Consider the following 14,667-nt stretch of genomic DNA (forward strand, 5'->3'; position numbering starts at 1 on the left):
ACCTCCTGCAGGAGAGCTGGCTGCCAGCCCAGGCCTCCCGGAGAGGCCCCAAGCACTCCCTGCAGCCTGAGACCTGGAGAGCCGCATCTACTGTCAGAGGGTCGGTCTGGGTCGCAGCCTCTGACACAGCAACTCCAACAGCCACTGGGGAACGTGCTGTGCGGCGTGTCACGACCATACTTGAGGAAACCTACACCACAGGGAACAGAAACGAAGGTCCCTTTGCGCGTCCCTTCGCGTGCCCTTCTGCGCGAACTGCTGCGCAAACTGCTGCGTCTGTTCGCTGCCTCTGTTCGCTGCCTCTGTTCGCTGTGCTCAGGTCACCCAAGAACCTTCCTTGCCTGAGGTGAAGTTGCTTCTTGTTAATAATGGTATCAGGCCCCAAATTCCTGTGCCCAGTGAAATGTTCAATGTGTTTCAAGGGGGCTTGAGAAATCTCGGTATCTTACAGAGTCAAACCTTATATTTTCTCTACAAGGGCAACTTTCACATGCCTAAGAGGCCCCTATCCTTAGCCCTGCATGGAAACATGAAAAATGGGTAGTTCAGCAAAAGTAGTGGTGCTGGGCTCTTGCTGGGAAGAACAGAGTTGTGGCTCTGCTTCTGGCTACGCTGAGCGTCTCTCTTGTCTTTGAAAATAATTTCACTTCACGACAACACTCAGGTTAAACAGCAAGCATGCTATCATCTGACAGCAAATTTACTAGGGGACCTCAAGATAGGTTGTAAACATGCGTGCAGTGTAGCTGTGTGCTGCAGTACATTTACTGTAATACAATTGGTGGCTATTGATCAACACCCCCCACCGTATTTAATAAGCAGATTTTTCTATTATAATTTATGGTAGATGTAATGATATCTTCATGGTTTCATCTAGACTCATTACCACTGCCAAAGTAATACTTATCTTAAGGGAAATGGTGATCAGCTGCACCAGATATTTCAGATTAATACAAATTGTTTTGTGGCGGTTCTGTAGTGAAGGGTCAGTTAATCTAGTTTTCCTCCAAACTGTGCAGTGTTTTCCTAGAGCCAGCAACTTGCAACAATGCTGTCTAGCATTTCATTTAAAATTAAGTCATTGTTTGCTGTGGAGTGCTATACGAAGCTTTTACATTTCCAGCCCCTCATGAAAAAGCTGTGCCCAGATCTAACCTGTCTTAAGAGAAACTGTGGGTGTTTTTAAAGGCTCTGTGAGGAATTAGAAATTAAAAAGTAGATTTGATGAAACAGGGATCATAGAAAATGGAATAGAATGATTGCCTTTTTTTTAATATTGGTGGAAATACAGTTGCTTTGATATAAACATTTCTCTTCTGGGGCCCCAAAGACAAAGATGCTTAGTTTAGTGCATGAAGATGAAGATGACAAGCCTAGTTTCACTCACTGTGCTGAGGGTGCTGAGGATAACACAGAAACAAAACAACCAACCATGGGGCAACAAATAATTGAGATTTTACTAAGCAGTCGGCTTTTGCTAGTGTGAGGGGCTTGTCTGTAACAGAGGTAATGGATTTTGTTAAACACAAACTGTTAGTCGTGATGATATGTACTTAAATAATTATTTTAAAAAATCAAACAAAAGAGTTCTGTGGTAAATTTGTCAATTCCTTTGTTTTTTAACTCCAAAAAATGATTAGGGCATGACTCCACTGATGTATGCTTGTGTCAGGGGTGATGAGGCTATGGTGCAGATGCTGCTAGATGCTGGAGCAGATCTGAATGCTGAGGTGAGGACTTTTTGTTATGATTGTATCTTTGTTCTGTTATTTGTTTACATCTTAAACCACCCACTGAAACTGTAGCAGAGGGAAAAATGTCCAAGAATTAAAAATAGAAAAAAGTTGTCTTATCCTGGGCAGCAACACTTGAAATGAATATTGAAATCAAACTACATTAGGTTAACATTGGGATCCACTGCACAGAAAAGGTCAAGTCATTGGAGACTTATCCCACGGGTAATATTGTTGATTTATTTGTGATTGCACACTGCAAATGAATATAGACATGAATACTAGCACAGTTCTAATGATACTGGTAGGACTGCCTGAATCTCAGCTAAGTTAAAATGAAGAGGGTAAAAGAAATACCCTTCTGATAACCTGCCAAAGCTTGAACATTTCTATGCATTGGGTTGTTGCTTGTAAGCATCCACAACACACAAGTGCAATATGAGATCCACTGTTTTGTTTTATGAAATGCCTTGGGTTAAAAACTGTTGGATGAGGAGCTTGAAGCTTCCAGAATATAAACATCTCTTTGATGAACGCACATCACAAACTTGCACAATCTGGCCACCAAACAGATTGTGCTACTACTCTGAGCAATGCAGGTATGTACATTTTTAAAAGCCATTTGAAAATCCACAGAGGAATTATTTGTTAATGGTTCCAGTTTCAATCTGTTGAGGTCATGAGTAAATTAAACTGTCTGCTTCACTTATCTGTGTTTCATCTGTTCTGTTTGGATTTGAGAGAGCTAATAAATTGTAGTCACTGCTTTCAGCCGGACATTTTGCACTTTTAAAAAATTTAATTTAAAAGTAGAAATGGATGTCACCTGTAAGAGACTGATAGTCATTACTATCTGATTGCTGTTTGGTGGCTTATGTGAAATCACTTGATGATTTCAGTTCAGTTCCTTGTGGAAGCCACTCTTGCCTCTCCCCTCCCAAAGTTCAAGTAAACCACCCTCAGAGCTGACAGTAATTGGACACTTGAACCCTTGTTAGCATCTCCATAGACAGACCAAAGATTGGACGGGCATGGAGACTGATTTTTCCTTTAACCCTGCTCGTTGCTCACCAGGTTGAGGTGGCATTCATTTGATTCCTAGGACAAGTTTTCATTACAAGAAGAAAGTCCAGTCCTCCCAATTGCTCCAGTAATCTTCGAGACTTGAACCAAATGTAAATTTAAACACTTTTGTCTTCCTGAAATTGCTGACATCTGAGAGAACAGCTCCAGTGAGGAATTTGAACCTCCCTGATTCATTTCTCTAGAGTGTTTGCTCTAAAGTCAAATGAAAACACTTTGGGACAAGAACTGTGAATAATTATGGTGTGCAATTATAAGATGATTTGTGCATACCACAACCAACTGTGAGAATTGGGCAATTATGTGGGAAAAAAAAGAGGCAAATCAGCCATGAACAAAAATAAATACTCTGTCAGGTGCCTGCATCATTTTCCCCATTTCACTTTGCAAGTCAGTTATATATGTTTCCAAAAGTAGCCACAGATGCTGGGTGCCTCCCTTTTTGATTGCCCATCTTTAGAGAAAATGGACTCATTTCCAGATGTGTTGAGAAGCTGCAATTTGCTGTGGAGTTGGTAGAACCTGTAGCTGCTCAGCAAATCTCAACTGAGGCCTTAAAAGCCCTGTCAACTGCAGGTCTTTTGCAAACCCCGTGTCTACTGAAAAGAATTTCTAACCAAGAAAAGGAGCACAGGAGTTAAAACTACTTAATTTTCTTCTCTGCTTGCCGTGGGCTTCCCCAAACAATAGTGGGAGTCCATGCTTGAGGAAGAGGAGTAGCTGGATGTGTGTCTCATTGGAGGGGCTGCTTTGCCTTGAACCTAGCCTGCTCATCCTCACCCTCTGCTGTTCTTGCTCCCCAGCCCAAACCCTAAGGCTCGAGCTGCTTGATCCTCTTCCCTCTGAGCAAACCCAGACCCAAAGAAGTTCCATGCCTGTCTTAGACCTCAGCACGCTTCTCCTGTTGCTTCAGGGCTCATGCTGTACTCGCCCCTGTGGGGCTGCAAAAGAGAGAAGAGCATTTCGAGCTCTCCCTTTGGCAAATCTGGGCGATATGGCCAGCTGCGGGTGCAGGTTTCCTCCTCTTGCAAGCTGTGGGATCTGCACTGGCTGTTCAGACTCTGCCCTCGTCCCTAGCACTGAGACTGAGGGACTGGTCATATGCTTCTAGCAAGAGTTTGCATGTGGAGCTTTGAAATGTTGTCTGCTAATGCAGCCCTACTCCCCTATGTCGATAAAACTACTGCAGACCAAATAGTGAAAGCAGAGCTGGCTGATGAGAGAGATGGTGCGTCTTTTACTCTGATTTTAGTCCTCCTCTGAAGATCAATAATAAAACTTTGAATTTCAGTGTCACACTCCATCTGACTATGCAGTCTCAGATTGCAAACGTTCATTAGATTTTACCATCTCTGTGAACCTCATTAATATTAATATCTCCATCTTGAAGACAGGGAAACTGAAGCAAAGAGTTTTTACCCAAGGTCTGCAGTAGAGGCATGAGGCATGAAAGCATAGAGAAGGGAAGGAGCAATGTGTGAAGTATCACTTTTTTTTAAAGGATATAGTTTGATTCTCTTTTGACTGTAGCTGTTCTGCTCTTTTTAACTCAATTCAGACAGGAGAAAGCAGTAAAAGGGAGTTCTTTCAAAACATCTTTGAAATGCCACTCTGCCCCATCAGTTCTTAAGTGTCTTTTCTCCTCCAGTGAAGGACAAGGAGCCTGGAAACACATCTTTAAACTCTAGTGTAGGGATCACAACATGCCTTCCTTGATGTCAGTGACAAAAGTCACACTGATTTGTGTGGAAAGAATTTTTCTGGACACGAAGCAATCCCAAGGCTGTTGATTCGCAGCCTGCAAGAGTCAGTGGGGAGTGGTCCTTAGCTGTAAGTGTCCTGATGAGTCCTCGCTTCCCCAGTGTGTGCTGCTGTAAACAGCTGTGAATGTTTTGACCTTGTGCAAAAGTATCTGGTGGCCAGTGGTTTAGGTGGAGCTACAGTAGTTGGTAAAAAGACTTCATTTGGTATGAACTCTATTCAAGCTGTCAAATCAGCATGAACGCTTCTAGTATTAAGAAAATTTTTGCTGGACAAAATGAAACCAAACATTTTATAAAGCACCTTTCCCAGGTTTTCTATTTCATTTACTCCCTCACATGCCTGGCTTTCAGGCAGGTTGGGTTTTATTACTTATAGGTCTTCGAAAGCCATTAAAAAAATAACTTTAATTTGTTTATAGGTTGTCAGTACTGCTCATAAATACCCATCCGTCCACCCTGAGACCCGCCATTGGACAGCTCTGACATTTGCTGTGTTGCATGGACATATTCCTGTAGTTCAGGTATTATTGTATTTCCCTACCTGCATCTCATTTTTTTTGTTTCTCCTCTTCAGTTACAATTACATCCATCTCAAACCAGTATCCTCTGTCATACTCATATTGGTTACTTCTGCTTCTTCTGGAGTGTACTGATATATAATAGACCTATTATATAATGAATACTGTGTTCAAACCTTAACCAATATGAGGTTTAAATAGGACAATTTTAAAGCAAAGCTGCACCAAAGAAAGTCTGACAACTCCTTGTGCTCCTTCCTGACCACTTGTTTTATATGTTTGTTTATTCATTCATTACACTCTCTTACACTATAATATTCTAAAAAACAACAACAAAAAAGCTATCTTGGTGGGGGGAGAGGCAGACAACAACAACCGTTGTTCTGTTCCAAAGACAGAGAAGCACTCAGTCTCCTTACCCAAGCAAGACGTCCTGTGCAATATGCTGGTTCTGTGCTTTGGCATCTCAAAAATTGAGCAGGTTTATTCTTCAAAACAGTTGTGTCTGTGGCACACTTAACGAAGCTCCAAAATAATGAAAGCCTATGACAGAAATGGCCAAGAGAGGGGTGGAGTGCAGGCTCTATCCTGTTGTCCTTGGCCAGTTTTGTTTTCATCACTGTTATTATTCATGTGGAAGTGTACCTGATGGAGACCACAGGTTTTGGACTCACTGCTGCAATTTGTTCTTAAGAATTGCCTTTCTTTGGCCATGTCTTTATATTAAAGATGGAGGCAGTTGAAATCTGATCCATTTTAGGATGGTGCTGACCTTCTAGAAGACCGTGAAGGAAGGCTGCTTGTTGGGCAAATTTCAGTACTTCCATCCTCAGTGCATTTACTTCCTAACACTGATCTTATCCCCATTTCCCATTCAGAAACACTGAGTAACACTTTTTTGGCTCTGAAGTTGGACACTAATGCTCCTGGTGTCTGGCAGTGTAAAATGAGCGAAAAAAGGAATCAATTTTCCTCTGTGAAATTATGGGCAGAATTTGCATGTCACTTGTCTCCATTGCATCTGGTTTGCAGAGAACAAGAAGCATTAGACTCTCATCCTTCACTGTTCATGAACCCTGAACACTGTGACTGCCCCAGTTGCTCTAAATGGTGAATTTTCTTTATAGCTGTTGCTGGATGCTGGAGCAAAGGTAGAAGGTTCTTTGGAGCATGGAGAGGAAAATTACTCTGAAACTCCCTTACAGTTGGCAGCAGCTGCTGGTAAGGACTTTCTCCTCCCACTGTATTAACTTCTTCAGTTGGGATCTCTGATTTAGATGAGCAAATATTGGACTTTAAAGGAAATAAAAATGTGTCTCTTGACTTGCAGGAAATTTTGAACTGGTTAGTTTGCTGTTGGAGCGAGGAGCTGACCCCATGATAGGAACAATGTACAGGAATGGCATTTCCATGACTCCACAAGGTGACATGAACTCTTTCAGTCAGGCTGCTGCACATGGACACAGGTAGAGTGGGAACAAGTCTAGTGGCATCGTTCAAATGGTTACTTTTTGCCTGGGAGTCTGATTTGAGCAGATGGGTGGAAGCTCTGCATGAACAATTAAACATGCCACCAGCTGAGCAGAGATATAAGGCTTTTCGCTAGCATGTGAATTTGACCAGTTGGTGGTACAAATTGCTTTTTGATTTCTGATAAAAAAGGGAGGGGGACTCTTTGTGGTGTGTTGCAATGTTATGTTTGTAAAATGGGAGCTGATGCAAGGGTGGAAAGGAATGCCAAAGACATTCCTTCTGAATTTCTCATGGATGTATTTCTGAGGTTTGGGTGGATTGTGTTTGTGCTGCTGCAGCCTTAACTGTCACCAAGCAGAGTTTCTGCATCTGTGTTTACTGTAAAGTCCTGTGTGTTAATGTTGTATGTATGCTGCATTTTTTTTAAAAAAATAATGAAATAATCACCTGGCATGCATGATCTTGCAATATTCAGGAGTTAATTGCAGTGTAATGGATTAGTATTATGATCTTCACATTCCTACTTTTCTGATTGTAGCCATCCAGAGGAACATAGATACAGGTTAGAGACAGATCTACCGTCTATTTGCTTAGAGAAGAGCTGCCAGCCTAACAACATGCTAATGGCATGTCGGGGTGGGTTCAAACAACGCTGCCCATCTGAAGCCTATGAGGAATCTCTGGGACAGAGAGGACAGTTTATTTATTGTAATCTTATGTTCACTGCTGGGGCCTTGGTGCCAACTGGTGTGAGCGGGAGCTGCATCGTAGTACCAGTGTCACCTAGCAGGACCTGAGGCTCTCCTTGATTTGGGTGCTGGCTGTGCATGTTGTGGAGTCACAACTTAATTTTCACACAAAAACTGTCTCTTACCTTTCTAGCTGTACACTGTGCACATACACTGCCTTGTCTTTCCCTCTCTCCCCGAATCCCTCATTTGTTCAGAATGTGCCGTGCCCCAGGCCTGCACAGGTGCCACTGTCGGAGCCGCCGGGGTACGTGGGAGGTGGGATGGGGCTGGCCCGGTTTCCCTTCTGACAGCCGCGGAAACCCAGGAGCAAATCTGTTGAGATCAATGAGGTTATGCTGGTATGAACCAGAGGGGAGCGGGGTACCAAGCCACTGGTTGAATTTGGGCTTTGCTATTTGGCGGCCTAGATGGCTGGCATTGCAGAGTGGTCCCAAATTTGCTTGAACCTGCCCTGATCAGCCTAGTTGAATGGCTAGTTGCTCCAGCTTACACAGACTGCTTTGACTGTTAATTGGCAGTGATGGTGTTCTCAGCAGCTTCAGACATCTCCCTTTTCAAGTGGTGTCCTCAAAGTGAAAGTCCTTAAAACTTTTCTAAAGGCAATTCAGCCTCCCTGAAGAGTGGGGCAGGTGCCACCCAAGTTCAGCCATGTTTAGCTCATGGGTTTCTGTTCCTACGAGGTCCTGCTGCACATATGACATCTGTACAATTTCTGTTATTGCAGCAACGTGGCCAGTCTTGCAGACATGGTCCAGGCAGTACAGGTGGACTAGCAGGAGTGGTGCTTGTATCAGGGCTGCTGTAAGCCCATCCTACCTAATGACCGTTAATTGGAATAATTTCTGATCGGCCTGCTGGATAGGTGTCCTAACCTGCCATGGCACAGCAAGCATCCTGGGCAGAAAGAAAGCATAACCACTAACTTTGCTTTGTGTCTCTCTTTCTTTTTCTCTCTCCCTCTCCCTGTTGTGCTGTGGTTGACAGGAATGTGTTTCGTAAGCTCCTTGCTCAGCCAGAGAAAGAGAAGAGCGATATTCTGTCCCTGGAGGAGATATTGGCTGAGGGGAGTGACTTGCCCGATTCTGCAGCAGCTCCACTTTGCGCCAGCCGCAACAGCAAGGCCAAACTGAAAGCCCTGAAGGAAGCCATGTATCACAGTGCTGAGCACGGATACGTGGATGTGACTATTGACATCAGGAGCATAGGTCAGTTGTGGTGTCCTCTCTCCTTTCCCTCCTCCGAGAGACTACTCTTAGAAACATGTTTTCAAGCTGTTGGTCAAGCCAACCAGAGTTAAATCTGCATGAATTCCTGTGGAAGCAGCAATAGTAGGGGGTTTCCAAGTGGGTCTGTGGGTGAGGAGAGGGAGAGGCGAGTTCAGTCAGTTCAAGACAGGTTTAGAGCTGTGGTTCCTGGGCATCTGTCAAGTCAGCTTTGTTTCAATGAACCCTGACTGAATAGGGTGATGTCCCCTGGGTGTCATGTGCTTCTCTTGTCTCGTCACAAATGCAGATGCCACATGGCATACACGTTGTGAGGCTCGGCTTTTCCTGGAAGTTTCCATTCTGTCAGGTCTGCTGATGCCTGTGCTGGAAGTGCATCTGTCCACTCTCTGGTTTTGCACACTCAGACAGTGTTTTGCAGAGACAAGTTGAGCAGTTAAGCTTCCTGCTTCCTAATCTGACCCTACAAAACAGGCAATCACTTTTTGTGGCAAGTCCTGTGTGTTACATTCATAGTGAGAGCAGCACCTTGTTCTTCTTCCTTCAGTCTGAAGGTGTCGGGGGGTTGTGTGGGTTCCTGGCACAGTTCAGCTCACCCTCCTCAGGGGCCACCTGCACTTTTCTGCACAACTGAGTGGTTTCCACCAGCAACTATCTTGACCTTGGCTTGGCAGAGTGTTAACTAAGAACAGCTCCTCTTTTGCACTCAGCCTGTAAAGCAGCAATGAACTGACTTCTCAGTGGGCTAATTGTGCCAACATGGAGCTTAAACATCACACCGGCCTCTTGGGGAATTGCTCCTGCCTTTGCCAAGGGTGGGCAGGTAGTGCAAAAGGAAATCGGTCTGGACTGTTTGTTTACTGACCCTGTTAACATACATTCAGAGAGAGAGACCAGGGTGCTGGGCTCACTTCTGCATGGCACAGTGCTCCCACCCTGGCCTCTTCTCGCCTGAATCAGCGTTTGCCGCCAGAGTGGGAAGCCCGTGGTGGCCATGTGCTTAGCCTCACCCGGAGGGCTGAGCAAGAAAAGCACTGTGGGATGGGTGGGAAGGGAGCAAAGGGGCTGCCCTCAGGGCATGGGGCATTTGCTGAAGTGGAAGGAAGGACCTTTTGTAGCCAAACCCAGGGCTCAGAGCACATGTTTCCTCTCGCTGTGTTCTGCAAGAACAGAAACTAGGTCACATCCAGCATAATGCCTGGACTGTGTGTTTTATCAGTCAGTGCATGGGAGCATTTCCCTTTAAGTTCTTGAAGAGTGGTTCTGCCATGACAAATGACTACTTAAAAGGCTGATCTACTTAATTCACTCAGTGCTGTTTAGGGGAAATAGTAACGATCAGTAGAGGACTAGGGGTAGAGCTTAAAAAAAGTTTTAATCGCGGGACCACCAGTTTGAATACTGGTGGGTAGTGACCAAAATCTTTTTTTATCATTTAATACCTCTCTGGGGCCACATTCAAACAAATGAGCTAGTGTAAATCTAGTTTCCAACAGGTTTTCGCATCTCAAAGCACCACAGCAATTATCACAAATTGGCAGTCTCAGCAGAGAAGCTGAAGGCTAGATGAGCAAAGAGACCACAGTCTTCTCATAACACTTGGAGGAGCGCCCCTGTGTATTAGGTTTGGGATGTCCTGATAACCATCAGTCTTCATCTTTGTGGATAAATAGGAATTTGATTTCTAGGGTTATTTGGCAGCTTTTGCTTAAAATCTTAAGATTAACATAACTAAAGGTAAAAAAAAAAAAAAAAAAAGCAAAAGGACGCACACTCCTCTGAAGCTGGGAATGAGCTCTGTCCTCCGTCTGTAGGTGTTCCCTGGACACTGCACACATGGTTGGAGTCCTTGCGAACATCCTTCCAGCAGCACAGAAGACCCCTCATCCAGTGCTTATTGAAGGAATTCAAGTCCATTCAGGAAGAAGAGTACACAGAGGAGCTCATCACACAAGGGTTGCCTTTGATGTTTGAGATACTGAAAGCGAGCAAGGTAGGATAAATTATGCATTTTAAAGAAAACAGTCTCATTCCGATCCCAGAAGATGCAAACCTTGCAATACTGGTTTTGCACAGCTGTCCCAAAGCTTGTTTAGACTATGTAGAATTATTTTTTTTTGTATTGTGTGTCTCGGTTTTTTTCACTGTGGAAGCATGGGTTAAAAACATGCAGGCTATTCACATCTCCTGCTAGAACAGCTTAATGTTGATGCTAACAAAGAGCTGGAGAGACAACAGAAGCTAATGTGTAATGGTGAAATTAATGTCACAAGGGTCATTGCAGTACACCAAGAGATGTTGATAACTGAACCAACCCAGAGAGTAACTTTACCCAGCTTGCTATATAGGACTGTACGACAAAGCTAATATTCATGTTTGCTTTGGATTTCTTTGACCTCTTGCATGATTTTCTTTTCCCTTCATGCGGGATTTGGACTTCTAAACTTGTGGGGAGACTGGTTGCTACAAGCACACATATAGAATAATTTTTAAAAATCTTCTGTGTGAGTGTTTGTACTTGCAGTCTCCCCAGATTTATTCTTTCAGTTTGACATTTTCTTACCCAGACAAATCAGGGTAACAAAACCTTTTGAGAGAGTTACCATTGGGTATGCAAGTATAATAGCAAAAGGGAAGAATGTGGGGCAGGCAAGGAGAGGAAAATGTCTTACCTGTTTAGTGAAGGCTAGATACTTTCTTTTAAGACTTGTTTTAACACCAGCAGTCTCTTCTTTACTGCTGCCATTGACAATCAGTCCCTCCCAAGTCAAGTTTACTGTCCCAAGCCCAGTCAAGTTTACTGTTTTCTGATATCAGAAAATTATTTTAGTAATGAAAAGTGTAAAAAGGGTTTGATTGTTGTTCTTTTTCTTATGCCCTATAGTACGTGTCGCTAAGGTCTTCTCTTTCTTTAACTGGGAAGTAAGTACCATTTTTCATCCAATTCAACACACAGCAGCAAGGAGCAAATACTTTTTAGTACCTGCAGCAATAACCCAAATAATCTGAAAAGGACAGAGGTTCTGGTGTAGGCACTCAATGCTGAAAGGTTCCAGGCTTAGCATAGCTAGTGAAAACTTACACAGATATATTTCCTGTATCTTGCTCCAAAAGAAGCAGGACTCAAAGTCCTGAGCAAATGTTGAACGTTTGTTCCAGCAATTGTTCTGAGTTTTGTTCCCATGAACTTTTGCTTTGGGATTAGTTTGTAATGGATAGGTATTTATGGAGAATTTTTAGAGATAACTTTTATGAAGTCATTCCAAATCCTAGGATTTGTAGACTCATCCCTCTGAATTTGCTTGGGTTAATGCATGTTCATCCAGCAAGTAGCAGCAAGGTGCTGTTTGGTATGAAAGCTGATATCAAACTAATGATATTGAAAACTTCATGGAGATTAGATTTAGACCTGGTAGTCTAGGATGAAGATAGTTGGAACTGCTGTTCTCCTGGGTGGCTGAAGCCAAAACCAATGGGTTTATAAATGTTCAGCTTTAAAATAAGTTATTTATGTAGGATTATACCTCTGGGAGATGTTCGACTAGGTCTTCCAGTGTCTCATGTAGGCAATATGGTAGCAAATAAGACTGTGCATCCTTTTGCTTTGGATTCACTTAAAAGCTAAAATGTGGAGGGAAGAAAAAATAAAATAGCACAACAAACCCAATAAGATAAAGACAAAATCTGTGTTGGTCTTTGTTCCTGCCTCTGGGCCTAGGGGAACTGCCTGTTTTCACTCTTCATGCACATGCATATTCACACACACACACACACACAATTTCATATTCTTAGAAAAATCATGAATCATTCTGGGACACTGTAAGGGTTTAAAAATTGTCTGCAAATGGCATGAATTATTGCCACGGTCTTGTCCAAGTGACCTCTCACAAAGCTCTCCCAGACAGAAATGAGGACAGACTCTATCCAGCCCTTTGGCAGGAATCAAAATAAAATCATTTGCAGGAGAAAGAGACAATAAAATTTCTCCCTGGTCACTGCCATAGAAGGCAGCTGAGGAAAGCTGAGATTCAAAGGATATTCTGTTCCACTTCTCTGGAAGGGCTGAGAGCAGAGACTGTGCTTTATATATACCCACAGAATGGAAATCTCCTTCAAGAAGTGCAGAAGGGCTGTAGCTGTGGTTCAGATCCCTCTCTGCACAGCGAATTATAGAGCTCTGCGTTTTATAAAGCTGTGGGGAGAGAAGTTTGATTTGTCCAAATGGGCATCCTTTTCCCTGTGGGCTGGGAACTTCAGGAGAGATTACGACTCGTGCTAAACATCACAGTCTGGCCCAGTACATTTCCTTAATGAGTCGATCAGGGCACAAAGCATAAAATAAGCAACTAGGAAGCACAGAGTCACTTAGCATTTCTTGGTTGATATAAAACAAGATGTCCCATTTGCTACATATTGTGATGCTCAGTGTATTTTAATTGCATGGCAACTTGTACCTAATAGAAATGGCATTTTCCATTTCTGTAAATAGTTCCAAATATCCCATAGTCTCAAAACAATTTACAAACATTAATGAGTTGAGACAGGGAAGATCTTAGCCTCCCTTATACAGGGAAACTGAGGTAAGCAAACAGGCAGCTTTCCATCACCTCATAGGGTAATGCAGGTGTTCTCTACCTCTAACAGTCTCAGCTTCAGAGACTGTGACAACCTAGATAAGGCAGAGAAAAAATTGTAATTTGAGTAATTTGGCTAGAGAGACTCTCCAAAAATTGCATAGCAACGTAGAATAGGTCTTTGGAAAGAGCGCAGGCCTTCTGCCTTCACCTTCTGCTTTGCACTGTCTGAAGAAATGTTCTCGCAGGTTCCCAGGCCATGCAAAAAGGCCAGGCACCACACAAATGAAAAAGTTGTAGATAAAATACAAATAGCTACAAGAACTACCCCAAATAAAAGAAGTACGCTTCCTCTTATCGTACAGATGTTTTTTAAAATGCCTGTACCTTGAGGATTTCAGGGTCCAGGTGTCAGAATTCCCTTGGCAGCTCTGTGTCAGCCTCTGGCAGAATGGCACTCTGCTCCCCTTCACGTGCCAGAATGGTGACAGCAGAAAGAGAAGAAAAACTTTCAGAAGTCCCAGTGCTGGAACATAGGGTGGAAAATTGGCAAATCAGACAAGACAGGTGCATATGTGCTTAAGCTGAAGTCCCTAATATTATTGCTTTTCTTAAAGCTATGAAATAAAGTGGGGAAGCACAGTTAATAAATTGCATATTGGTTGTTCATTGCTGCACTAAAACCCTGAGGGAAGAGTTCGAAAGGCACAAATAAGGGTTAAGTTCCTGGCTCCTGTTGGCTTCCGGTGGGACTGAGCGCTTTCATTGCCCTTCATGCCTTTAAATATCTTAATCAACTGCACCATTCTGAATTGGATCAAGAGCTGAGAAATGACAGTATTTCTGTGCTGCTGAGGCAGAGCTATCCGAACAGACAGATCACTCTGCACTTGCTCCCCCTGGGGTTACTGCTGTCATGCAGTAAGCCTGAGTCATTACCAAACTGAAGACCAGAAACAACATATTCTGGAGAAAGTAGTATCAGTAGACAGGACGTGGAGAGCTCAGTTTAAGGCACCTTCCTAAGAGCAAGCAAAGTTCAAACCAGCAAAGCCCTGACACTAAAACTGTCAATGAAGTTGTTGTGGCTCACTGAAGGATTTGGGTCACCAGATGAGGAGGAAAGTCACTGCTGTTTCGAGGCAGATTGAATCTCTGAAGCAGACACACTTGCAAGCATAGCCTGCTAAAAGTGGTTTGGACAGGGCTGCATGAGACAAAAGTCGGAGAGACGCTTCTGGAGCGAGTAGCCCGGAGCTAAACTTCAGATGCTTCATAGAGCAGAGAGCAGAGTTGAGTCCCTCAAAGCGAAGATGACCCTGGTGATCTTGTTACAGGAGAAGAACAGAACAATGCAACCAAACTTCTGCCTATCAGTATCTGCATTGAGCACTTCATGGCCTAAAGAAAACCCACAGAATTCTCACTGGAAATTCTCATTTGCCTCCAGCTGAGATTGACATTTGCTGCATGCGTTTGGCTTTGACCTGAATTTCCATCCGGCCTCATGTCAGAGTACCGTAGTTGCCTGAAGAGGGGTTGTTCTTG

At 43.4% G+C, this 14,667-nt stretch overlaps 1 protein-coding gene across 4 annotated transcripts in view; it reads left to right on the forward strand.

Annotated features, from left to right (window-relative positions):
• The first annotated feature begins 1,618 nt into the window (after positions 1-1,618).
• LOC112964825 (ankyrin repeat and BTB/POZ domain-containing protein BTBD11) overlaps positions 1,619-14,667 on the forward strand; it is a 43,125-nt gene continuing 30,076 nt past the window's right edge. For 2 of the 4 annotated variants that reach the window (XM_026063385.1, XM_026063393.1), the window contains exons 1-6: positions 1,620-1,730; positions 4,999-5,100; positions 6,225-6,318; positions 6,428-6,563; positions 8,307-8,527; positions 10,360-10,538. In XM_026063385.1, the coding sequence (XP_025919170.1) occupies positions 1,644-1,730; positions 4,999-5,100; positions 6,225-6,318; positions 6,428-6,563; positions 8,307-8,527; positions 10,360-10,538 (819 nt within the window). In that variant the 5' untranslated portion in view covers positions 1,620-1,643. Of the gene's footprint in view, positions 1,731-4,998; positions 5,101-6,224; positions 6,319-6,427; positions 6,564-8,306; positions 8,528-10,359; positions 10,539-14,667 lie in introns of all 4 variants that reach the window. The other 2 variants (XM_026063408.1, XM_026063401.1) reach the window with 2 other exon arrangements.

The sequence above is a fragment of the Apteryx rowi genome, unplaced genomic scaffold, assembly GCF_003343035.1.
Source record: "Apteryx rowi isolate R43461 unplaced genomic scaffold, aptRow1 scaffold_1001, whole genome shotgun sequence".
Lineage (NCBI taxonomy): Eukaryota > Metazoa > Chordata > Aves > Apterygiformes > Apterygidae > Apteryx > Apteryx rowi.